Source organism: Plodia interpunctella, chromosome 2 (genome assembly GCF_027563975.2).
Source record: "Plodia interpunctella isolate USDA-ARS_2022_Savannah chromosome 2, ilPloInte3.2, whole genome shotgun sequence".
NCBI lineage: Eukaryota > Metazoa > Arthropoda > Insecta > Lepidoptera > Pyralidae > Plodia > Plodia interpunctella.
The window spans coordinates 6,457,593-6,484,743 of NC_071295.1; the positions used below are offsets into that span (position 1 = coordinate 6,457,593).

General features: G+C 34.4%; 2 protein-coding genes across 2 annotated transcripts; both read right to left on the minus strand.

The window, feature by feature from the left end:
• Positions 1-13,596: 13,596 nt before the first annotated feature.
• Positions 13,597-17,962, minus strand: LOC128680277 (general odorant-binding protein 83a). The gene is made up of 6 exons (XM_053763334.1): positions 17,807-17,962; positions 15,549-15,624; positions 15,002-15,090; positions 14,191-14,293; positions 13,995-14,065; positions 13,597-13,701 (listed from the first exon to the last, which is right to left on the minus strand). The coding sequence occupies exons 1-6, from the start codon at positions 17,873-17,875 to the stop codon at positions 13,684-13,686; spliced, it is 426 nt and encodes a 141-aa protein (XP_053619309.1). The 5' UTR covers positions 17,876-17,962; the 3' UTR covers positions 13,597-13,683.
• Positions 17,963-22,362: 4,400 nt separating this feature from the next.
• Positions 22,363-26,666, minus strand: LOC128675232 (gamma-interferon-inducible lysosomal thiol reductase-like). Its single transcript, XM_053754521.1, has 4 exons — positions 26,294-26,666; positions 26,001-26,186; positions 25,170-25,343; positions 22,363-24,881 (listed from the first exon to the last, which is right to left on the minus strand). Exons 1-4 carry the CDS (start codon positions 26,402-26,404, stop codon positions 24,651-24,653), a joined length of 702 nt encoding a protein of 233 aa, XP_053610496.1. The 5' UTR covers positions 26,405-26,666; the 3' UTR covers positions 22,363-24,650.
• Between the last annotated feature and the right edge of the window lie 485 nt (positions 26,667-27,151).

A 27,151-nucleotide genomic window follows, 5' to 3' on the forward strand; every position in this document is an offset into this window, starting at 1 on the left:
AATCCACCTAGATAGGTATATGCAGGTACCTAAATATATATTAACTTGAATTTCTGAACGCAAAGCATAGAAATCTATTTCCAATTCTCAGTAGACTGCCTGTTTTGCTCAATTTATATTTATATTATAAAAATCTGCTAAAATCTGCTGTGGATACATTCCAAACATGTATACAATTACGATGAGATAATATTGTGTTTTATGCGCATCCGTCTGCCTTATACTTGTCGAGGTATTAACAACATTTTATGAGAAGCTGTCACGGCTCACGACGGAGAATGTAACATGAAAGCAACATGCAACATAGATATTCATATTTTGTATGCCAGCCTTGGATTTAGGATAGATTCAACAGTTTTTATTCTCATTCATAAGTTCCAATATGATACTACATACATATTTGCATTATATAAATCAGCCTACATCTGCCTCCTATTTATTTGATAAACACCAGAAACCTCGTGGGACTAGATAGCTAACATGATTTAACAAAAACATCTGCACTACACGTTTTTAAAATTCATTACAAAAATAAATATTTATTTAATTATATATTTCAATGTTCCGTTTTAAATTAAGTGCGATTCGCGAGTGTGGGAATAGGTAGAGCGCGGGCAGTCGCGCACGCACAAGCGCAAATATAGACGTGCGGATGTAATTTCATTAATATCTACTTAAAAAATCATTATATCTCTGAGAGTAAGTCTAATAAATTTCTTGGTGCTTAGCAAATTACCTAATGATAATCAGGCTGGCTGTTCTTATCCTCGTACGACAACCATGAGATGAGGATGATGGTAGTCCTATTCTAGGAAATATTCTAACATAAACATAACGAAAGATAGTTAAGTACAAATAAAGTAAGAGAGGAGAAGAAATTATTCCAACCAATACTTCGGGTCAGCTGTTAGGGCTCGGCGATGCCGCATGCAAATCAAAACGTCCTGGTTCTCTAGGAAGATGTATATTATAGCGTATTGATCGAATCATCGATGCGACAACAATTTGCCGGTCCGCTCGGCTCGAGTGTCGCTATGCAAATGCGCGCTCCATTTTACGCTCGGGCCGCCGGCGGGAGCGGTGCAGTGGGCGCCGCCGGCTTGCAGAAAACGAGGGTGCAAAAGAATAGATTCTGAAAATCTTATCATGTACTCAATACGGTTAGGCGAATATTTAAGAGAGCGTAATCGTAGCGCCTACGTCAGAATTGACATGATAATTAATAATAGTTCCTTTTAAGAACGAGCTTTCAATTTCCATACATTTTTTCGATTTAGTTTTCCCGAAAACTTGCAAATTCACTATACGCTGCACAGTCCGAGGTGTACTTTAATACTCGCATGTCGTGTATTACAGTACGACACCGTACTTATAGTTATTATTATTTTACGTGAAGTCAATCCCTGTTGGTAAACACAATAATTACTTCTTTCTTATTGGTAACTTATATTACCTTCGTACTTTTTCAGCTCAACTTCACACAGTCTAAAATTAAGTACGTAGATACTTAACAGTAAATTAAAGTGTAATAACTAAGCTCTCCATATTTTGAGACTTGCGGGGGCGCTGCATGCCGGATGTTCCGCTGTCGTCGCAGGAAATTGAGAGCGCTGCATAAATCCTGATCCTACAAACCAAATTTGATTCGTCCTAATCCGGATATTGATACGAAACAAATACCACAGACGAATTTTAATGACATATACATACTTATACATCTTTAAAATTCACAACGACGTAGGTAAGGTAGGTGGGTAGACTAAATTTTTGACGCATATGCTATAAAGTGGCATAGCTACTGGAAGGTCAGGCAGTGTGCTTGAGCCCTGAAGCTCACGAGCCCAATGACCAACAGTTTCTTTTTGTCGAACATTCATTATTACATGTTATAAAACGGAAACAAAATATTAGGTGTGTCCCAGATCTATGTTCACATGCCCTATGGTTACTTAGCAACACCACTGATTGCTAATCAAAATACATTTTGAGCCATTCTTGCGGAGACCTTTCAAATAACATAGAACGTCAGTAGAGTGAAATATTGTCGGGAAAATTGAAAACGTGCAACTATTCACAGTCATTTCGACCTTCTTATGTTAGAAAGCTACAGTGAATTATTAGATTCCCATAGTGATTTTGAGGTAACATCAGCTAGTATCAATATGTTATTGAATCTATCTTTTTTTGGAATGTATTACCGTTTTGAATATGAGTAATATTTATAAATTATCGCATAAATTACTATACATTTCTTTATTTAACCACAAGTTTTGTGGTTCTTTCAAAAACCTCTTAGCGTAGATACTTATTATCATGTAGCACTCTTTATTTATTATTTATATAAAAGTAATGACGGAAAGGCGTAGGATTTAATCCAAAAAATTCCAATATAGAAATGTCTCTCTACATGTTCATTGATTACTTTACTCCGATTTTCCATTCCGGCCGGTGTCCTAGTTGAGCTACAACAGCGTCAAGATATATATATTCTTACTTTCTTTTACTTCCCTTACCCCATTTCACTTGGTCGGGCCTCCTCGTACATTAGCGCCAAGGAACTCGGCTCCGGGTTGTCATGGGGTTTATGTTTTGTCTCTGGATCTCTTTTTATATATTGGGCCACCAGCTAGGTACCTTACCTTTAGGTTTGAACCTTTTGGGTATATTGAGAATTTGCCTTATGGTACGGAGACGTAATGAGATGAGACGAAGACTATGCACCCAATAGTATTCGTCTCGTCTCATTATGTCTCCGTACCAACGTAAACCACTTTTTAATATCTTTTCTTTTTTAGGGGCAAGAGTATATACAGGATTTTTTTAAAGGGGTCCCACTTTAAAAGATCCCAGTATACTAGTTCCACACTCTGTCCTACTTAGTAACTCCGCCCAGCGTAGCATTTTCAATTCGTTGGTATGATGAGTTCTTGTTAATGAGCTTTTGTGATTGACCAACATTTCGATCCGTATGTCTGTCCGTCAAGTCTGTGTTTTCTTAAGTAAATATAGAGTCCCTGTAATACTCACACACACGCACAGCGCATCACTTTATACAGCTTTCCGCCACTCAGCTAGGATGCCAGGTAAAACATTGATTGAGGAAGACCTGTCAGCAAATGTTAGCTTAAAGCAGGCATTTGCGGCAACCCAAAGACCATTTTCACGTTAGCTGCTTAGTTTGAACACCATTTACATGTTTTTCAAAAGCCCGTGTTCAAAGAACATCAAACATGATTTACTTGTTCAAATACAAGGATTTAACTTTACCGAGTAAAGCTGATTAAGGTGAATTCATATAATATTAACGTTCAATAAATGTAGAGTAAAATAAAGCACCAACTATTTCGAGTAAGAATTTGCTTTTGGTTGTTAGAAAAAAAAAATGCAAAAACCTTTAGTAAGGTAGAAATATAAATTAAATAAAAGATCAAAAGAATTAGAGTGCGGTTTATATTCAGGTAGTTAAGTATTATAAGCGTTGGAGTAAATCTTGAATAGATTTAAACTGTGACACGACTGTTACAGATCGGTTATTGCACAGTTAGTCATCTGCCATTAAAGATTATAGTTTATTCTACTATTATGTACTATTATAATATATAACATACATTTATAAACTGTTTTACTTCAACTAGAATAAGAAAGTCGATAGAGGATGCCAGTTTACCCCAGTTTTCCCTATGTTAACCAATCTGTTACTTTATCTTCCATCTCGTCTTTGGCGTCCAATATTAAATTCACTACCTAAAACAATAAGTATTATATGTATTAATCGTCGATTATATGGCATAAATGTACATAATTTCAATAACTCGAGTTAGAAGTTCGTCGCTACGACCGTCCTCAAAATAAGTGAGGAAGAAAAGTTTCAGGAAACTCTCGCCTTGTATGTGTAAATTTTCCAGGAAAACTAAATAAACATATATTTTTAGTTGGTAAAACCTTCGAATCGTTGTTATGTTTGTCACGTCATATCAACAACTATAACTGAAACGTGTAGAATACCTATGTATCATGTTTATACTAAAACTGATAAAATACTTTAATTTAAGTTTATTTCACTAAATACAATAGCAAATATAATTCCCGCAGCTCCGCCCGGTGTAGTATATCACAGCTGAGGTTTTTCACAAAACTTATCATCTTTTTAATTGCTGCAGTACACTCCTGCTTATTATTACTTATAAATTTAATTATTGTTTCATATATTTTGTGTATAGGTAGGTGTGTGCTATCAGCATTTGTTTGTTTAATTTATTCAAATAAAGCATTATTATTTTATTTTCAATCGGACCCATCTAGAATTTTTGTAAATGAAAACAATATATTATTACGGACCCAAAGGTCCGTAAATATTTCATTGAATAATTATGTGTAGCGTAATTTATGTAATTAAAATAATTTCCATTTATCTAATCAATATATACATTAAATAATAGAAATATATACATTAAATATAGAAAATATAAGTCTATTAAAAAATTCAGCTCACGTACTTGTAGCCAAGGCTAGTGCGGGGGGCGGGGAGGAAAGTGCAGCACTGACGCCGCTCTCATCAACCAATCATTATGGACGCGCCATGTTTTTAAAACGGCTTTGGATATCGTACAGCCCGCTCGAAATTAATCCCCTACCTACTACAATATTCTACACTCGACCTAAATTAAAAATCGCAAAAAGAAGAAAACTTCCATAATCTGCTATTCGATGGAAATATTTTTTAAACGAAAATTGATATTGACAATCAACTTTTTGTATATGTTACCATATGAATGTATTTGATTGATGCTACTGTGTGATAATATCACTTTTTTTAAAAAAAAAGTAAATAATTAAAATTTTAGTTCCAAATGATTAGAATAATAATCATTATAGGTTCTTTGATATGCAGATCGGAAATTTTAAACTCACGTTTTGTTTAACAGGTTGAAAATAAAAAGTTAGGAAAAATAACAAAAGAATATTTTTAATCACTTTTCACCGAAGATGTTAGACGGAGTGATCTATGAAGAAAGGTGGTATGAAAATCCTACAAACAAGTCCAGAAGAAAATGCTAGTTAAAAGCATAATATGAGCTTATACTTGTCGTGACGCTGCATATAATTTGCCACTTAATGGACTGCCTTTATATAGGAAATTATATAATGTTTAGATAAATATTGGATTGATATAAATAGATGCTTAGTGATTTCATTATTTAGCCAATTCCCTAAATCCATGCCTAAATATGAACTTGTAAGTTGTATTGAAATAATCTAAACAAGTGTAGAGAATTACGTGGGAAAAACTATGTATACTATTTAGTTTTCTCAGTGTGTGGACACCGTTATGTAATTCTCTCTCTTTCATCTCTCATCTGAGCGTTTTCTCGGTTTCTTCTTCTTTTTCCTTCTCTACCTTTTCTTTATCTTATCCACTACGAACCATCTTCCGTCATCCTTAGTACTAAAATCATTTTTGGTCGACTGTCGCCGTTATATTACATAATGATCTGATATTATTTTGCGGACCTTAGGGCTTGGGGCATCACAGCCCAGGATTTAACCAAAAACACGCGAAAATGAGAGAGAGATTGCAGCATCCCTAGTGGCCGTGACAGACCGTGGAGGTGCCAGTAATACGAGCACGCATTCCACTTGCAAGTCACGGACTAGATTACAGACCGCGGCGTCCTCCCCGTGCCAATCGCTCGTCGAACCCCCGTCCTAGGTGACTCAACATTACACACAAGCGATGCGATGCTGTGCATGCATGAGAAAATTATGGTAACGTGAAATCGTCACTTATGATATCACCGTACCATACGTTTGATATTCTAATAACTAAGGATGCCGAAAATAGTGCAAAGTGAAGAAAAAAATTTATACCTAGGAAAAATAATTTTGGACTCTGTCGCTAGCTGGCGGAGAAAACGCTTCGTTGAAAGAGAGAGACATCTACGCCAATTCTCTGCATCGACGTGTTGCTTCACATACCGCTTTTGCCACTCATCTAGAACAACTCAACTGACTATCACTCAAAGTATAATCAATAAATCGGTAAAGAAAGTGTTTCTTGGGGACGCAAACAAGATATACAAGGTTTCGGGTAATTGTTCAATTATTTATCAAACTCTTAAATGACTAAAATAAAGTAATCTACTACTACATACATTGTAATTGGCCTAAGTATATAACTAGTTTCATTCGTTACTCCTAGAAAATTATATCGTAGACAAAGTGACAATTATGACGTGCATATCCATACGTCAGTTACCGCTTCTTAAGTCATACTTGCCATAATTACAAAACCCGCGATAATATAACGCTTAATCTTAATTAACTAGTAACCTACACTTACAAGAACTCACATTAACCTATGAATGGTAGAAACCGACAGTAAAGCCTGCCAGGGTTACTTGCGGGTAACCAAAATCCAGTGGCGTAACTAGGCGCAAGAAAACTGGCTCCGCACGTCTCCCCCCGGGGCGTTGCCGGGCCTTTTAAAAAATATATCATGGCTAGTAGGCATAGCGAAAAAAATAAATAAATGGACAATACTCAACGGCTCACTTTATACACTGAGGACCAAGCACACCCGGAACTGCAGACAAATATATGTGTCTGGATGTATTGTGCTAGTTTCTGTCGAGCGGATCCACAATACAAGCTTAGTGCTTAGTATGAGCCGTTGAGTGTTGTCCATTTATTTATTTATTTATTTTGCTGTTCATATAATAGGATCAAGTTCATAATAAGCTCAAGTTCGTTTCCTAATATTTGTACATGTGATGTGATGGGCGTGTCCACAAAAATAAATATGCGATTTAAAAAAGTGGCTTGCAAGTTGTATAAAATGACAAATCAAAATTATAGAATTATTGAGTAGATCTTGGGAACGAAAAAAATGGGCCCCTACGTGACGTCGCTCAAGTCTATATAAGTCCTCGCTACGCCACTGCCAAAATCCTCCGAAGGGTTAAAAAGGACCCTGAACGCCCCTAATCGACGCTCCTGACTTGAATAACATTAAAATAATTAGCACATTATGAATTTTATAATGGCTACAACTTACTTTTAAGGTTATGTTCAAGTCAAACGATTTGGGATTCTGAATCCGCAAAGTTTTTATTAAAATATCAGTCTGAGCAGTATCTTAAAAGCTGTGTAATACAATTAAAAGAATAATAATAATAAATTAGCTTTTTGGTCATCACTGATTTATATAAAAACGTTTTCTATTATATTTTTTGATTAATGGAAATCGATTAGATAATGGTTGATTAATTTTTGGCAGTTATATTTATTAGGTATTAATTTATAAAAACGTCACTGCAATGACACTTTTATTGATCATTTATTTAGTGAATTATTTTATAGTGGCAACAAATTAAGAAGAAGCTATTTAAGAATATTCTAATGGCAGAAAGCGACGGTGGAGCAAACAAAATGTATTCAATACACATACACATCCGTCAATAAAACATTTTTTAGAAATCCGTAAGATTCTGGCAATAAATGTAATAGATAGAACTTTATATGTGTTTTAAGGCGATGGCAACAAATTAAGAAGCAGCCAAGAAAGTATGTCCTGTCAATAAGTGGTAGTGGAGTTTCCAAATTGAATTGAATAAAACACACAAGTCCGCTAACGAGCCGCTGTTTGCCCAAGTGGACGCTAATTGGCTTAGCCAACGGTCGCCGCGCGCCACTGTTCACGACGACTAACAATTGGAACCACGACCTGTGGATGTGGCATTCGAGATCGTGATATTTAAAATTTTGACGACAAACGCTCTTATTTTCATGACTTACTGAATAACTCTGTTCACACTTAGAGTGGGTTCAATCAGTCACTTTGACGTTGAATTTAACCTGCGCGCCACAGCCTTTAAAAAAAAAAGGGTTTTTCTGCGCAGGTTAATTTTAACGTCAAAGTTGACTGGACTAGTGTTCTTGTTCGATTTATTCATTAGTTCTTTTCAAATGTTGATCCGAACTTGGATTTATATAGAGTTTAATGTAATTCTGCCTAAACACTAGTGAAACACAAAACAAATAATGGTTCCATATAAATATCGCCACAGAGCTCAAAGACCTAACCATTTATCAAATAATATCACACAAGATAAAATATTGTCGCTAAATCAATTTAAAAATAAATTTTACTAATGAATACTTATTCACTTTTGAAATTAGCTTAATGATAATGATCAACAAAAAAATGTTATATCTATAATATATGCCACGTCCATAACTGAAGTGTGTTTGTCAGTCCGGTGGTTGAGCAGCATTTGGTCTAGTTGACTCCTGAATGAAGATGCAATCACTGTAACTAGTCGCGGGCACGTGACCCAGCCTCTGACCTTGTGGATAATTGACAAAATAACGCGAAGAAAGCTAACCTTGTTTGGAAAATCTGACTGTTACTTGTTTGGAATCTCAAGTGACCACAAAGGTAATAAAATAAGGACTGCTATAAAACTAGTACCAAATTCGATCAATTATTCTCTCTTTTGCTTTCATTGCACTCTGTTAACATTATTTTCGAATGATTTAAATAAGTTACATTGGCAGTAAACAAAACTAAAAACATGCTTTGGGATCTACTTAGATACTTTTTAAAGGCGACAGGCAAATTCGTGTTGGTTTTATCTTATTTTTTGAATAAACTACAAATCTTCTATAACGCCTTGCCGCAGTAGCATGGGCTCGTAGCCAACCGCTACTATCGTATCAATCAGCTAAGAGATATTGCTAAATTAAAAAATAATACTATGAATGACTCATACCTCTATCAATGTACGGCTTTCATAAATAATTACTTCGAAATTTTAAACATCATCTGAAAGGATGTAGAAAATTAATAAATTCAACCGCAAACGTAGTGCCGCGGACTAATTGTTAGCTTAGGTTACCATTAGAACCCCACCGACGGGTTCCCATTTTGTCGCGATGGTGGGGCTTAGTAACCGGGGGGCTGGTCTGACACAACCAGCCACCCCGGTGAACCAAGAGGAACCCAAGGCCAGAGACTGGTGGGTGCTTTGGGCCTGGTGGACGGTCCCCTCGGTAGTACTGCCATTGGCTGGTGACCCGCCACCAGCCTTTGGATGTGGAAACTATAGGGGACCAGAGGTGGGGTCGCGGGGTTTTGTCCTCCGCGACCACAGCGCGGCCGTGGCGCTGAACACGGTGCGGTGGGGCCGCAGGGGAAGAGGAGAGTCGGTATGTCTCTCGACGATCCCCCTGTCCTCTGCGGCCGAAGGGTGGCTGCCTCTGTATCTATATTATGTTGTGTGTGTCCTATGTGTGTTGTGCACTTGTCCCTTCAGGACCAGTGGTCGGTGATGCCCGCTCCCCCCGTCAGCTTTCTGACTGGTGTGCAGAGTGGGCTTGATGGTCCGCGCTACGCTCGCGTGGTGTAAGGGGCGGGTGGTTAGCACTTGTGCTTGCTGCCCGCCCGGGTCGGGGCCGAAAGGCCGGCTGGGGGGGCGTCGTGGTGAAATGCCTAGCGACCCCGTGACGTCCCCCATAACGGCAGCGTGAAAACGCCCCAGGGGTTTAGTGGGTAGACTGGGCCGACTAGCGGCCCAGGAGTCCCACACTCAGTGCGTAACAAGCATTCCCCTGGGTAAACAAAAAAAAAGGTTACCATTAGAAGGCAAGGAACCGGAAGATCATTATATTTTATTATACAAATAAGTACTAAAAATCTTTTAAAAACTGTTCTTCAAATATTTATTTCTTAGTAAACATTTTAAAATGTTCATAAATACGCAATAAATAGTTTTTAGAAATGAAACTGTTAAAACACAAAAGTAATATTGGGAGTAATGATCAGAAGGTGTATGGGAGTAGTGGGCGGGCAGTGCGCTGGGGCGGCATCAGTGGCTTGTATCTTCTGTTAAATTTGCATATAAATTGTGTCTTCCGGTCAGAAAGCCTGCCAAGATGACGCACGTCCACAATCAAAGGCTCACTGCTTGCTACGGATTATATTATCCAAGATGTGATTTTTCACATCCCTATTTTGACAGAGATATTAGAGAGATATCTTATTCGTTTTATCTGAAATTACCATTAATCGGAATATATTATTATCCATCAAAATGAAATACGGTCGTAATCAAATACCAGAAATAAATCCGTATTTACCGTTACTAAACAAAATTAACGGTTATATTAGTCTTCATCACTCTCACTTCCCAAACGATGCGGGGCAATAAAACGATGAAAAGAAGTTAATTTTTCAGCAAATCATCTCCGGGCCGCATGAAGTCATCAATATTCATTTTGTGGCGCGCCTCCGAAACAACACCTTTCCGAAGGAGCATAACACGCTTCCTTTGAGGGAACTATAACGGAGCCGCCCAGCCCGTAGGGGCTAACTCAATTTGTTTGGATAATTGGTTTGTTTCACTAACGTTCCCATACAACATCAACATTTTTTTTCGTATTACTAAATATATGCTATTTCACACTTTGTGTAACAGTTGACGTTACACTGGCAGTAATTTTATTCGAAGAAGTCCATGTTTTATTCTTGACATCAATTCGTTCATCGTAAAATTTAAAACAAAGTATTGTAAGTAGCGTATTATGTATGAATTAATTTTTATCATATATCACCAATTGAATTTTACTTTTATTATATGTATTTTTACACTAAGTACATTTTTTTATTCTTCTCTATAACACTGGTTTTGAGCAATACTGTACATAAATCTTTATTATTACCAAATAAAGTTTTCTTTCTTTCTAGTTATTGAAGGATCCTATGTATGAACATACGTACGTATAACCTATTGTTTGCGGTTGTCAAATTACTTCACAATTATGGACGTCGACGAAGGTATTAATATTCAGCATGGGACGTAGAGGAATAATTAAAGGAAGACCGGTGGCCAAAGGGGCCCTTCGGATAACTTTCATAGTGGTCGGCTTTATTATCATATAAATTATGGCACACATGGAAAACACCGTATTGATAAAAACCTCTGTCACGTGTATGAAATAAAATGATCACGGACTTTTAATATAAGTAGCTTTATCCATCTCCTATAGTTATACGAATGAGTGTATGAAAGTTTGGTATTCTTTCAAGTAAAATCCTGAACGGGTTTTGGTGAAACTTTATTACACGGGTAGAATACCACCACAGTACTTATTATCCCATCTGCATTGCATCTCCATGGCACCAAAGCCTCGGGATGTTGTTTGTCTTTGACAAATTTGCATCAGTAGAGATATGTATTTTTATATATTCCAAAATTTACAAAAATAAATTTATTTGTACAGTAAATGCTTGTTTTTAATAAAAGAGGTGATCAGTATTACGGGTCATGTAAAGCGAGCCCCGCCATCGTTACTGCGGTCTGGCGCCAAATTATGGTATTCTCTGGCTACGAACAAATACTTATGTCGTCATCAACTACTTAATTACTTTTAAGGTTAGCTGCATCCAGAAACTTCACTTTTGTGGAAATATTGAGATAAAAAATAACTTAACTTCGGAGTTGATTGCATCTGTAGACCATCCTTATTTATTCAAATAAAAATCAAACAAAATAATATACAGACAATGCTCCACATAGGTAATATGAATGAAATTTTATGTCGAGGTATCTTTATTTAACTTACTTTCTCCTTTACTCCTCCACAAAAATTATGGTATTTTTTAGGTACATACCATTTTTGTTCACATATGAAAAGAACCTTGTCTCATCTTTCCAGTAACGTGAAACAGGATATCTTGAATCTACTAAAACCAAACCGCATAACCTGTATTTGCCTAATCTAATTTCGATAATAAAAAAAACTTAACACACCATGGACCTTTGATATTAGTAGAGATTTGGTAAAGGACCACGTGCGAGCGCGTACCCGCCGTCATTACCGCAGTCCGGCGCCAAATTGCGATATCCGCCGGTCCGGTACCGGCACGGTCTGGCGACGGTATTTACAATAAAATTTTTGAGGTCGAACTAGTTACAGTTTTTTTATTTTTGACTGAGAATCATCGTATTTCACGTAGGAGAGTGTCAATACTTTCTTTCTCATCTGAACATTTTCACGATTAGTTCCACCACCACACGCTGTTCTCCTCCACTTCGCATGTTCTTCGACAAAATTTAGTGGTCAGACTAAGATTAGCATTAAGATACCAGTATGCTTGACGATATCGAGCCAGCACTTCTTGAGGGAGTCTGAATTCAATAATCGCGTTGAGTTTTCCCACTAATGGGAATATACTAAAACTGCTGTCATGCATATCATCCTTGACGATATCAAACCAACATTACTTAAACTACCAACTGTAGTAATAATCTACTGCCGTTAAGTTTTTACATCTACCGCGACCAAGAAAATGTATTTCAATTTATGATGATGCAAATAATACTAAAAATACTTTCTTACTATTTAAACTAACTTGAGAAGCGAATAGTAAAGCTTAATAGGTTTCATATAATGATGGTGATGGTGGTTTTCAAAGGCACCTTGAGCTCAAGATGAAACCAGTTAACTCGTCGTCGTCAGCGAGGTCCCGCGACCTGTCCACACTAACAAGCCGCTGTTTATTTTACCGCAATGAAATCCTTTGCAATATTTTGCTCGTTTTTTTAATTTTGAATACATTTGAGTACAATTCTCTGTGGTGGTTGCGCCCCCGGCAATCTCCAAATTGCCTCTTTATGTGCAGATGTTCCGACCCTCGGTTTTTCCGTCTTTTGAATGTCGTTTTGCTGTTAAATAACGTGCTCTTTTATTGTAATTGAGGTTTGTAAGTTCACTTGCTGCGACAGTACGTTTTGTAGTTTATCATACGATATTAGTTTAAGTACATACAATTTAGTTATACATTTTTAAATTACATTTTTAAATTCTTATTGTCACATTATTTTATATATAATTTACCTATTACATTTAAAAAACATATTGTAGATTCTTAGGTAGTACCACACACATCCACCAGATCATAAGTGTTCCACTCAAAAATAAAAAAGTTGTAATTACGGATCCCGAGCCTTACTTAAAGAAAACTCCGAAATAATAAATGTTTTTTAAACAAAAACAAACATTAGGCGTTTCCTCCGCAAACTCGATTTTTAAAACGTCTGTTTGAAATGAGAGTTCCTTTGAATTTAATTTTACTAAAGATCACAATTACACGTTTTACAAGATTCGAACTCATTTATTTTTCTCGAAGAAATTATTTCTCGTGAAGCAAATTAATTCCCCAGCATTATACTTCTTTCAAGATCTGAATAAATTTGAGCGAGATTTCATAAAAAATAGACGAGCTGCGGGCCCGAGGCTACCGCCAAATTACGTCTTTATTTACCAGCAGGTACCTACCAAAACATTGCGTCTAACTGTAAGTTTCGTACTTAGGTTTTATTAGTATTACTGTTATATCACTAAATATTCCAATAAAATCTTTACTTATATTAACTGTAGGTGCTAAAAAGTATTTATGCACACATAACACAATTTCGTTTTAACATAACTCAAATTGTTATAAAGCCTTTATTTTGGCTTCATAAAATGTTGTCTATACTGTTATCCGTTACAAGTGAAACCATAGACAAAGTTTTACATGTAAAATAAAATACGTTTTCCATGCTTTAATTAGTTATATTTAAGTAATAAATAATAATTAACAACAAAATTCTCCCTAATCATGAGATCTTGTGCGGCGCCTTAGAATAAAAAGTAGAACTGAAATAAATAAAGAAAACTTTTATGTTATAGAAACTAGCTATAATCTTACAGATATACTCGATAAGATAATCAATCAATGATAAAATCTGTGGTATTTCCAAAATGCTACTAGCGACCTGTCCCGATTTTGGTCGGGTATATGAAAACATAATAAATGATACACTTAAACCATCCCCAAGAATCACACTGTAAAAACTGCAAAAAATTCGTGATAAGTATATGTACATATCGATGTTTTTTTTTTATTTTTTTTATACCATAAATAAAACTTATTAAATCATGAAACTTACATCGGGATCCTTGTCGTACGAACATTTATGAACATCGAATGCTCTCTGACATTTATTTTTATCGTTGGTATCTGGAATGTTAAAATCAAGTGTGTGAAGTATGTTCAATTCTCCAACCAACATGTCTTCATATTCGTAAGTCGTCGTGTATTTAGTATTTTATAAGCTAGTTACATTAAGTTAATGCTATATTTACCTAAATGCTTGCAACCAAATATCATTTTGGACGCTCTTTCGGAGTACTCTTCTGGTATAAGACTGACCAACATATCGTAGTCCACAGAATCATCATCGTCCACCTACAATTACATCAAACTTTCATAACAATAAAAATATATTTTTATTATCACTTACTCTAAGTGGAACTTCAGTCAGAAACACTGTCAGCACGTTTTGTCGAATCTCAAGATACTTAAGTCAAATAACACTAATCGTCAAGCAGAACCTATTATTTTAATTCTAACATAGCAAGAGTTTGAGAAACAAAAATCTTGCCATGTTATATGCCTATGTTTGACCATTACCACACAACTATAACAATTATATACCTATTCCAAATTTCATAAAAATCAGCCCAGCCAATATTCTGGTCACAATATGTACCTATTTTAATAAAGAATAGGTAATTTTCTGAAAGAAATTTTATTTCAGATTTCTGATTTCTGTCAGATTTTTAATACAAAGCGCGCAATCATTATCATTATTTTAATTAATGTTAGCTATTGCGTTTTTATCGTTGCATACATTTGTATATTTTTATATTAGCATTAGATACAAAAAAATCGCTAAATGATGGTTTCGACTTTAGCTTGTAGTTTGAAGAGTCCTTGACGTAGTTCAAATATTAGTTCTGCAGACTTCATTTTAAAAATGTTATGTTATACCTTTAAACTGCATCCTTGAATGCAATAAACAAACTGAATTAAAAATAAATTACACTCTTGTTTGTATCTAATTTCACGGCGATGCTTAGATGAAGAGATAAATAAACAGGAGGGATGACTCACAAGGCTCGCTTCCTCCAGGAGGCAAAACATATAGCACTTCAATTTCTCGTCGTCTTTAAAAATGCCGTTTTCGCAATTCGCTATATCCTCTGGGGACAAGCAACAATAGAGGTGATTTAATGTATGAGAATATGAATCAGCATGGAAACAAGATAAGAACAACAAAAACAAAACTGGCTTAAAGTTGTTCACAAACAAAATCTTTTTGTAGATTTTTTAATATTAAAATAATAATTCACTTAAATTTTGCCTTCATGCAGATAAAACAACTTATACATAAAAATCTAATTGACAGTGTTGAGCCAAACGAATTTTAATTTTGATAATTGATTTAAAATTATATTTTTATTTTTAAAAAATGGTTATTCCTTTACCCCTTTTCAATTGGGCCGACTACAAAATAAAATAATCTTTACTCTAAAAACAATGCCACTTCTAAAAATAAGCATCAGCTGTGGCGTCAGCTAAGCCACGGCAATTGTTTCTGTCATTCGCATATACACTTTTTCAAAGAGCAAATAAAATGTTTCTCATATTGTGAACTCACCCTCAGCCACCCCGGTCTTACCGACGCACTCGTTGTGAACATGCTGGATTATTTCTTTGATTTCTTCACTGAATACCTAAAAACATATAAAATATCTAAAAACAAAGTCGCGCTGAAAACCGGTACAGCTAGGTACTAACCAAACCTAAGAATGTAGAAAAACATTTTTCAGGTTTCTACTTGATACGTATAGTTAGCACGTACCTAACGTAGTACTTCTCAAGTTTCGTGTAAGATGTATTAGCTCATTATTATTCAGTCACTACTGTAAGTCGTCTTTGTCCCTTGATCTGCTCTATATGCGTGCGTATACCTTTGTGAGTACCGTAGGGAAAATAAGTCGCTTCAATATTAAAAATGGGATAACGGCCTCAAAGAAAATATTAAGTCGTGATTCCATCGGGACCCACCCAATGCGCATCAACTTGTAACATAATGTTAAATATTAATTTAAATGGCATTGGACTGTTTCCATCACACAAAGATTTATTTTTGTTTTGTTACGTGACCGGCAAGGATATGTACGATATTTACCTACATTATTCTTGAACCGTAGGTATTCATAATTACCTCTTCGTTTGCTTACTTCTTTCCCACTTTTCTCGATATGCTATGAAACCTTTTTCGTGACTACCTATATAAAGTAGAACACTTTCTATCAATCTTTTCTACTTCACTTGCTATTAAATTCAGATCCCCTTTTCAAATTGTCATTCTCCTCTTTTCCATAATTGTGTCCATAACATCATAATTTTGAAAAATATTACTAGAATAAAATATCACGGCGGCAGATGTAAAATCCACTTTTCGAAGGAATCGTGAATGTGAGCTGAGCCGTTGCTCACATTCACGATTCTTTCGAAAAGTGGATTTTACGCACAGATTTTGTACTAAAACGTGTGTCATTGGAAACGAAGTAGCGAATAGCAACAACATTTCATATTCGCAGACGAAGACTTTGAGCAATAGTTTGGAGCGTCGCGCGTGCTTCCCTCTCCGTCATTCATCCATCACCCCTATGTTAAAACATTTCATAAACTTACGTGTCGCGAAAAATTGATGTGCCGTGTCAACGTGTCACGCTCACATGTAAATGATCATAGGGTGACTGTATTTATTTACATTTGTCAAGGAACACTCCAGCCCATTGCATAATGAAATACATATTTTGCCTTACAATGTCGAAATATCACCGTGTTTGCATTAGAGTAACCAGACAACAAAAAATAATTACGAGCTCTACGAAGTAGGTTCATTTCAACATCAATCAATACATATAATAAAACAGTAGAAAAACATTAAATTAATTACATGAAAACAAAATTAGGTGATAGAGTTTTAGTAACAGAGTAAGAATCTGAAAAAAAAAGTCTGTTTGTCTGTATGTCTGTCTGTTTGTACACGCTAGTTGATGTACAATGATGAGGAACCTAAACTATAGAAAATATAGAAATGACGACTTAACAAAATAAGTGATTTTGAAAACTGGAACAAACTGGATAGAGAACAATGATGAGGAACCTAAACTATAGAACTAGAGAACAATGATGAGGAACCTAAACTATAGAAAATATAGAAATGACGACTTATTTTGTTAAGTCGTCATTTCTATACTTTCTGTAGTTTAGGTTCCTCATCATTGTTCTCTATCCAGTTTGTTCCAGTTTTCAAAATCACTTATACCCTATATTTTGTCCAGTCTGATGAGCGTTTTCTGTTGAGACATAGAAATCCAAGATCTGGAACACCTGATGTAGACCAATGATGGTACACCTAAACTAAGTATAGGAAATATAGAAATGACGCCTTAACAAATGTTGTTCAGCCTGATGAGCATTTTCTGTTGAGATATAAAAATCGAAGATCTGGAACACCTGATGTAGATTCACGATGGTACAGCTAAACTATAGGAAATATAGAAATAACGACTTCTCAATATGTATAGAAAATATGTATAGGTATCGTTACACTTTGTCTGTACAATTATATTTATCTAATAATTTTGACTCCTTACCAAAAATTTAAAGCCCACGCGAACGAAGTCTCGGGCGTCACCTAGTATTCAATACAATGTGATAATGGCTTGGAATTAGCAGGTACTACGTCGGAGTACCTACTAATTCCATGGATAATTGTACAAAAATAAAACACGATCTCTAAAGAGTCCACATTCCATAGACATTAAGTTTACTACTAATGAAAAGATTAGTCCTTTTGATATGAGTACAATTATTTACCAATGAATGAAAGAGACTTACAGGTTTATGTTTCGCTCCAAGTCCGATGGCAAATAAAAAGAGGAACACCGGCAGCGTTGCCGTGGACATGGCACCTCGCTGCCCATTTGACGAAGGACAGTGGACAGACCCGCGCCGTACGCAGATTATATTGCAACAATGCTTCACCTGGACCACTTTAAATGATACGGTTGAAGCGGCAGTTGTCTCAAGCTGCAATTATCGCATTAACAGCGCTCTTGTTGCACCATCCTACAAAACACGGAGAGTGCAAAAGACAAATGAAACCGTTTATTCAGCTGTGTTACCAGCACAGTTTTTTTTGTGATGTGTGTTATGTTTGTAGAGTTAGAAGCTGGTCTCTCTATGAGATCTGAGAGGTTTTACAATAGTGAATTTTATGATAACATCTACCAAATTATTTAATGACAATTTATACCCGAAAACAATCATGTATCCATTAATTTCAAAAATACGTGTTTTAGTTTTGTAAGCAGTCAACTTTAGCTTTTTCTCACCATTGTTTCGTAAACGCAAGCTGTAATCATGAGGCGGAAACTTTCGGAACATGAATGAGTAAGCAGCTAAATGCCGGTGGTAGCCTGCTACCTTGTAGTTGAACTAAATTGTATTTTTCTAACAACTATTACCTACTTAGTTATCGACACACACTAATTGATTTTAAATTTTCTATTTCTGTTCGAACTAGTTGTCAAAAGGTACCCATATTTCATTACACACGTAATAAAATATGAATACTATCGATATCTTTTCCTAACTAAAAAATGTTTAATATCAAATACATTAAAACTCTTTAATAAGTACTTAATTCATTTCCAATCTAACGTAGCATAAGCCTAATGTAAAAAAATAATTCGAGCAAAACCTGTGCAAAGCAAAAATTGCGCGAACTTGTAATCTGAGAGTTTTTGGATATCGGCCTGAAAAGGAACGACAGTTTTCCCAAGTCATTTTCCAACCAGTTTGGAACAATCATTCATTGTTTTCGAGCTGAACAATGAGAAGGAGCTTACGTGTTTTTGTGCGCCCGCCTATTGTGCTCGACACAATAATAATTATAAAATTAATGTCATAATTTGCGACGTTCTGCGGCCGCAGCCACAATAAACCGGCGATATCAGTCTAATGATTATTAATGGCTCGCAGACAGCTTCAAATTCATGCGAAAAGCGGGCCGAACAAGAATGCGCGGCTGCTTGGGAAAACCGTAAAAGCTTCTACCTCTTAATATCACTAATATGCTATTTGTAGGATAATAAAAAAGGAAGAATAAAATTTCGTCCAAATCTCCAGTTACAATAATTAAGATTAAGATTCCCTAAATAAATAACTGAGCGACGTAATAACTTTAGTAAAAAAAATGTGTAAGCTCTAGATAACGTCCGATCCGACCAATGAAGTCTGAAAATATCTATATTTTGAATCGTTCAATTATTATATCTATAGGGTTGGCTTGTTCAATCGACATGAAAAATCCATTAGTTGTTTGCGTCGGCAATAGGTTGCGAGGCGGCGGCACCAGTGACCGTGCTAAGCGGATTTGTTGCTTTGCTTCTCGTCGGTTGCATCCTTTATGCATATGTGCGTGCGCATTCTCGTCGGTGAATACAACGATTACCTTTTATTGCAGAGCTATTTCTGCATCCGCTATGGCTCCGAGATATAATTTATATACTCACTTATGGGAAAAAAGAATAGTTCGAGTCCGCGCCACGTAATTCCCGCCACAATATGTGGATGGAGCTATCAAAAACAGATCGGCCACGTTGTTTGGCCACTGTAGCGCAACGTTTCCCGGACTTCTTGCGTGGTGCGATTTATGCAAGAGAGATTTTTTGACAGAATACAATAATCTAATGCATAAATACATCTCAATCGACAGCCTTAACGACGTTGAACATGTCAAGTCTCGAGGTGAGTAATTATAAAATACACTGTCATTAATTCGTAAAGAAAATTATAAAGATAGTAGAAACAGGAGTGGCGAAGGGCAGAGAGACATCATTACCGCAATCAAAGCTTTCCGGGCCGCAGCATGCCCCGCGACGTCGAGTGCTCTCGATAAAAATTAAAAACACGTGCAAGCCTGAGGAAAGTTTTAATGAGAGTACACGGCCGCTCTCCAGCAGATATAACTGTCTACCTACACGAACACGCACTTCAGACGATACATCCACCTGGATTTTGGAATTAGTAAACGTGAAGCGGCTCGTTATAACGACCATGTTGTTATAGTTTTGTGGCAGGACAAAGTTAAGGAAGAGAATACATGTTTACCTGATTTTTTTAAGACTTAGTTTAACTTGAAAATAAATTTTATTAGATACTTATACGTACCTTAAAAACCTCTTATCATGCTAACAAGCAAACAAGTTCTTTATAATAGGTACTAGTAATTATATACATATAGGTAAGTAAGTATAGATAGCACCACCTATGTACCTAGACAAAAATAAAAGAAAACAAAGTTTTTTGATTGAAGGACAAATTGTTTTGGCAAGTTCCGTTTTCATTAAATTCATACGAGTACTTTTTCTGGAAACATAAAAAATCCATTAGATTTGTGCATAAGCATCGAGAGCGGGCGGCGCGGCGCAGGGCTCACAGCATTCACGACTGCATCTGACCGTGCGTACTAAGCCGCTTTAGCTTCATCATATCGGGTTGCGAATGTTGCGCTCCAATTTTATAAACTTTTATTTTCTTTTACGTAAAGGAATCGCCAACTCTGATTTTGCCCAATTCAATTATTTATATCATAAAAAAAGAACTTAATATAATGTTACATAAACAACTTACTAATACTCATCCGTTTAAGGTAAAAGCAATAATTTCCTTATTTTAAATATATCTTTTCTACCTAAGTAGTTCAACAAAAATAACTCAATCCCAATAACCCTGTTTCACAGAGTGCAGTCGAATAAAAATGGGAATAAATTGCGAGAATCTTACGAAACAATAGTTGGAAATGGTGTACGCGAGAAAAAGCCGGATGCAAATGCCATTCATATTAATTAGCAAAGCGAGACGGAGCTTTTACGAAATTAGACCGTGATTTCAGTGAAGATTTATTGTTGTGTTTCAAATGGTTTTCGGAGCAAAGGTAGCCATTTAGTCGGGAGGCAAATTGGTGTTGTCAGAGTGGAGTTTAAATTGAATTGACTGGGCGCTTGTTTGTTTTGGTCAGTGAGTCACGGAAAAGGTGGAAGCGTCTAATTTGTGGACTATTTGTAGTGGAAGAGGCAGGTAGACGAAATTATTGAGTATCTACCTTATTAATTGACTTCATGTGAAACATGCATTTTTGTTTTCTTTTTATCTATGCAAAATACATAATAGTACCTATCTTTAATATTCAGTGGTTCCTTAATCAAAAGTTCACTACAACAAGTAAAGTTTTAATAGGCAAAGCATAATTCGTAATTCTTTTTTTTTTCAAAAAATATTTTTAAGTAGGCGATGCCCGCGACATTGTTCGCGTAAGGAGTCAAAATTATTAGAGAAATTTGATTGTACAGACAAAGCGTAACGATACCTATACATAGGTACAGAAGATGCTCATCAGACTGAAAAAACTATTTTTCCTATAGTTTAGCTGTACCATCATGAGTCTACATCAGGTGTTCCAGATCTTCGATGTTTATACCTCAACAGAAAATACTCATCAGGCTGAACAACATTTGTTAGGGCGTTATTTCTATATTTCCTATAGTTTAGCTGCTCCATCATAGATCTACAACAGGTGTTCCAGATCTTCGATTTTTATATCTCAACAGAAAATGCTCATCAGGCTGAATAACTTTTGTTAAGGCATCATTTCAATATTTCACATAGTTTAGCTGTACCATCATTGTTCTCCACCAGGTGTTCCAGTTTTCAAAACCATTTATACCCTATATGTTGCCCAGGCTTAATAGCTATGTAACAATAAAGTTTCATTCAAATCCGTCCAGTAGTTCCGAAGATTAGCGTGTACAAACAGATAGACATAAAGACAGATTTTTTTTCAAATTCTTACTCCGTTACTATGACTCTATCGCCTAATTTTATTTTTATGTAAATTTATTCAATGCACAGTTTTTTTTCTACTGTTTTATTATACATTGTATTGATATATGATGTAGCACATATGTACGCTTCAGACTGTCGCTGCAACGACGAACGACAAAGGAATTCAGATATTTACATTGCATCATTTTATGTTGCAGCGATAGATTGCAACGTGTGTGTGATACCTATCGTCTTCGTCATGTCGTGTCCTAAATTAAGGTTTAGTATTTAAAAAATTGCCTGCATTAAATTCTGACCGGCAATTTTTGGTAGCAATGTTTTTTGGCTAATGACAAATCTAAGAGAAAGTTATTTATCTATATAAAATTACAAAAAAAAACGCTACAAGCATTTTATATAAATACAAGCTGTATTTATATTTATATAAAATGTATAAAAATTATATAACATAAAAAGTGACTATTACGTACAAAGCATTTTTCTGGAAAATTTCAGAAAAATATGACTTGAAATACGTAGAGGGATATTAAATGAAAAAGGAAAAGTTAGGAATCCAAATATATAATTATCTAAACACAAATATGGTTGTAAAATTGTATAACTCGGATCATATTTCGTTTTAAAAAGCATGGTAACTTAAAGTTTCCGTTACAATTTGTCACATACAATGAAGCCATTTTATTTTTAGATATGTGGTGTAGTCCATTTTTTTAAAACATTCGACTATAATGACGCTATGACATAAAACATTAAATACGTCAAAAAAATCAAGCCACAAGTGAAATCGTGGTTCATAAACGGTTCGCATATAATGAGAGCGAGCGGAATCTATCCAGATTGTCGAAACCTAAATGTCGCGTTACATAGATTGTTCGAACTAACTATGAAAAAGAAAAAAAATTGGCGTGTACATTTACAAAACTTTTGTCGCACCTAAGGACTATAGGTAGTAGACGATGTTATAAAATTATTTTTTATTAAAATTAGTAATTGGCGAAATAACAGCATACAATAATAAAATATGAATGTAGATAGGTAATGCTGTTAACTCACGGCACCTTTAATTTATGAATATCTCAACTTTAAAATTATAATCAATGATTTTAAAAACGACAACATTTTGTAAACATACCTACATAATTACAAGATAAATATTATGTGAGCACATTAAATTCAGACAACAAGCATAACATTTCAATTTGTTATCAATATGAATTTACAAAAATCGTTTACATCTGTATATCTCTCTACCACATAATTATATTTAAAGAGTGTATTATACATACATGCTAGATAATAATACTCAAAACTCAAAATATTTATTTGCATAAAAGTGTATGTGAAACAATATGTATAAAATATTGTATATGCAAATAATTAGTTTCAGTTAGAATAAATAGAATAAATGAAATTAACTTTTATTTTGTGCGCGTCGTATATTTATATTAGTCTAGGAATACAAAATTCACACTATAATAAATTACCACCTAGTTAATTATATTAAAATACGTTTAGTCTATGCGGCAATGTGGCATTTTTCTTAATAGTATACACAGTGCCAAGCCAATCAATAATACTGTAGTTATATTTAATATTCATAACAATAGTCAACATCAAATGCGTAGAAATCTTTATCATATAAACACAACCAAAATAATGTTCGTCAAGTCTTTTTAGTAGGGTTGCCAGAAGTATCCAAAAACCATGTCCTATAAACACCAAAATAAAATAATTATTTAAAAAAATACGAACTTTTAACGCAATACAGCAAACTCCTCTAAATATAATTAAAGTAAATGCTATGTAACATAACTCGTTGAAATGTACATAAATCTTATTTTGCAGAAAATCTTCCGTTTCAGAATTATTCCCCTCTTTTCATCAAAGCATTTATCTAACAGCCCTATTTTTTACAATTTCTAAGCAATGCTAGGTGATATAAAGATAAAAAATGTAGATACTTAAAATATTTGTGTAAACATTCTGACATTTTTTAAAAATAGTATCTCATTAAATTCATGAATCAGTAAAAAATGCAAGTATAAACTAATTTAAAATAAACATAATACACAACGTGTATTGCATTTCTAACATGCTTACATGCTTAGTTTAATGTATCTATAAATGATGACAAAAAATAATATATCAGTATATAAATCAATTTATTTTACACAAATCGGATAAATGTATATGTACATACATACCTATTTTAAATGGTATAATGATTTACTTTAGAATTTGATTTCACAGTTATGTAATTTTAAAGTAAAACTATATTTCAGACATAAATGTTTGTGACTTCATTTAACATTTTATTTACTCACAGACAGTTGCAGTTAAACTAATTTCTACTATATAATAATCTTAACATAAATATGTACAAAGGATGTACTTTTAGAATTACTAGTTGAATAAAACATTGTTTTTTTTATAAAGTAAAATTGCAAATAATTCAATTTTTATTATCATCATACTCCTTCCTAACCATGTCCACTTCAGATCAGCACAAGACATATTTTCGAACTATTTTCTCTTATCGTACCTCATGCAGTAAGTTGATACTTATATGAGGAAAAAAGTAATTTTTTATTATCATCCATACTCACTCCTTACCATGTCCAATGCAAGATGTCTTAGAAATCTTCTCTTCTCATACTGTCCATTGTGTAGTAAGTTGATACTTATATGAGCAAAATATAGGAAATTTTGAGTGATTGGAACAAATATTTATAATTTGTGACTCTATTATTCACTTATCTCAATTGTTATTATGTACTTAGGTATGTTTTTACAAAATGTTTGCATGCTCATTGATATCCCCAATCAGAATTTGTCACAAGCAAGCAGGAGGTAAAGGCATATCAATCAGCTTACATACTTCCAGAAGAAAGTTTTTAAGTATAGCCTTTTGATTATCTTTTGATCCATTTAATGTAATGGTTGGTATGAATGTGGGTTTTATGGTGTGGGTGTCATCTCCATGTTTTTTCAACAATGCTGATCCAACTTCATTGGTAGCACAATCACTGATAGGATCTGGATCAAGTTTGTATTGACTTGCACACTGAAACAAAACCAATGATTTGTCTTACTATTCAAAAATATTGATTTGTTTTGCAAAAATGGTTTTTATGATAGGCACAGGCAGACAACTACATACAGAGATAGTGATAGTGTCAAAATCTAGCTATGTCTGAGTATTAGAATTAATCAATAAGATTCACTTCATAAACTTTCCATATCTCTTGTTTCATTCTCATATTGATAAAATCCAAAATCAATAAAACTATTTTACGACACTAGAGACTAAATAAAATAAATAGACTTATATGATTATGATTATTTTTCTTACTCTGGCTAATGCAGCATCAGCATCCATATTATCAAATATCATACACTCTGTTATCTGAACAGCAGTGGTCATGTTGCCCGCAGCCTCAATGGCACATGCATGAATTTTGTTTGCATAGCACTCCTCCTCTCCATGTTGGCATTGGAAAATATACTGGCCTTTTTGTTCTTTAGTCTGAAAAGATATTAGAGTAGTTATTACATTCTTTTACATTTCAAGTTGGTTTATACACAATTTTCAAACAGTGCATTAATAAATTAAACAGATACTAAAGCTTTGTTTTACTATGAATTTTATGTAAGTTTATTATTTCAAAATTGTTATAAGAGCTATAAAATAATGTTATGATTTCATTATAGTAACAAATGTAAATTTTAATTAGACATGCTTGCTACTCATAGTGACCATGAGTAGGAAACATAATAGTACAATATACTAGCTGTTCCTATGGTTTCACTCCCTATTCTGGCTGTTTCCTTCATCATGAATTATACACTGTTTCTGTTTAAAATCTACCAGTATTTCCAGATATCATAAATTGCATATTGACTGTCACAAAATATGTATTACATGTTTTATGAATATCAAAGACTCAGTATGCAATGATACAGCAAACAAAAATCCCTTAAAAATGTAAAACACACTTTGTGTAAAACACATGGGATTGCATTATTCATATGCAACCACACAGTCATCAAGAAATAAAATCTTCAATTTTATTATATTAATAATTCATATTATTGCAAATTGAACTACTGCTAAAAAGGAGTCTTTACTTCTGTGTTAAGTTGTTAGCACTAAAAAAATATATACTTATAAGTAAATACTCACTGTAGCTTTGCCATAAGGAACCAATGCAATATCCAAGAATTCAGAAAGTTTCTCAGTCACAGGCCTCAAATGACGAATAAAGAAATGTTTAGAATCAGGGCACAGTGCTTCATAATAAACTCTTACTTTTACCTTGTCTTGTTTGTGCTTATTATATTTATCATCTTCTAGCTTTTCTATATCAATCTGTAATTTGAACATTATAACATTTATTAGTTTTATACATGATTTTAGAATAAGAAAAATATTCAAAATGGTGAAAAATAAAATAACAAATAAGAATTTATTTTTACCTCAGATAAATCCACTGCCTTCTGAGGTAACAAACGGAAAAACTGCCACATAATCAACGCCAGGAGTACTAAGACAATAATTCTATACCGATTACAAGAATAAAAAGGCATTTTAATTCACAAATCCCCAATGCCTTCTATTATTATCTTTTTAAAGTTCAAAATTGTCATATAAGCATTTGTATTTATTATACTTGTGTTACTACATTAATTACCAATGAAATCTATTTTCAACTTTTTGAATGTGTACTTTGCTCAATATGGCTTAATTATATAAATTACAATAAACAAATCTGAATAAAATCTCTCAAAAATCAATTTTAATAACATTCGATCGACTTACTGAATGACGGTCCAGAAACTGACACTACTGACAGTGACAATTTCGCTTCACCTTACCATGCAAAAAAAAATTGCTTGTATGTAACAGTTTAAAAGGGCATGTTACGCAAAGCTTAGCGCAGATGGCACTATTGGTACAACAATGGAGGCAAAAAGCACCAATTTTCAATATTGTTGCAGATTTACGACCAAAAATACCTTCTACGCAATCGTGCTGCGAGTTAAAGGAAAAAGGAAGGATTTAGTGGTTTATCCTGAAAATAATAACACTATTTTAGGTTATGTTCTACATTTTTTGGTCAGCTGTGGTAAACTGACAAACTTGATTTTGACTGAAGATTTTACCTGTATGAAGTACATATTTTAATAAGTCTTCACATATGAAGTGTTCCGAGCTTTTTTTCAACTGTTTACTGGCTCGAAAATTTTACAGCGTGAGGCGTATCCCATGGTTTTCGAAGTTTTTTATCTTATGGAAAACGATTTTTTCCAATATTTCGGCACCCGAATATGCTA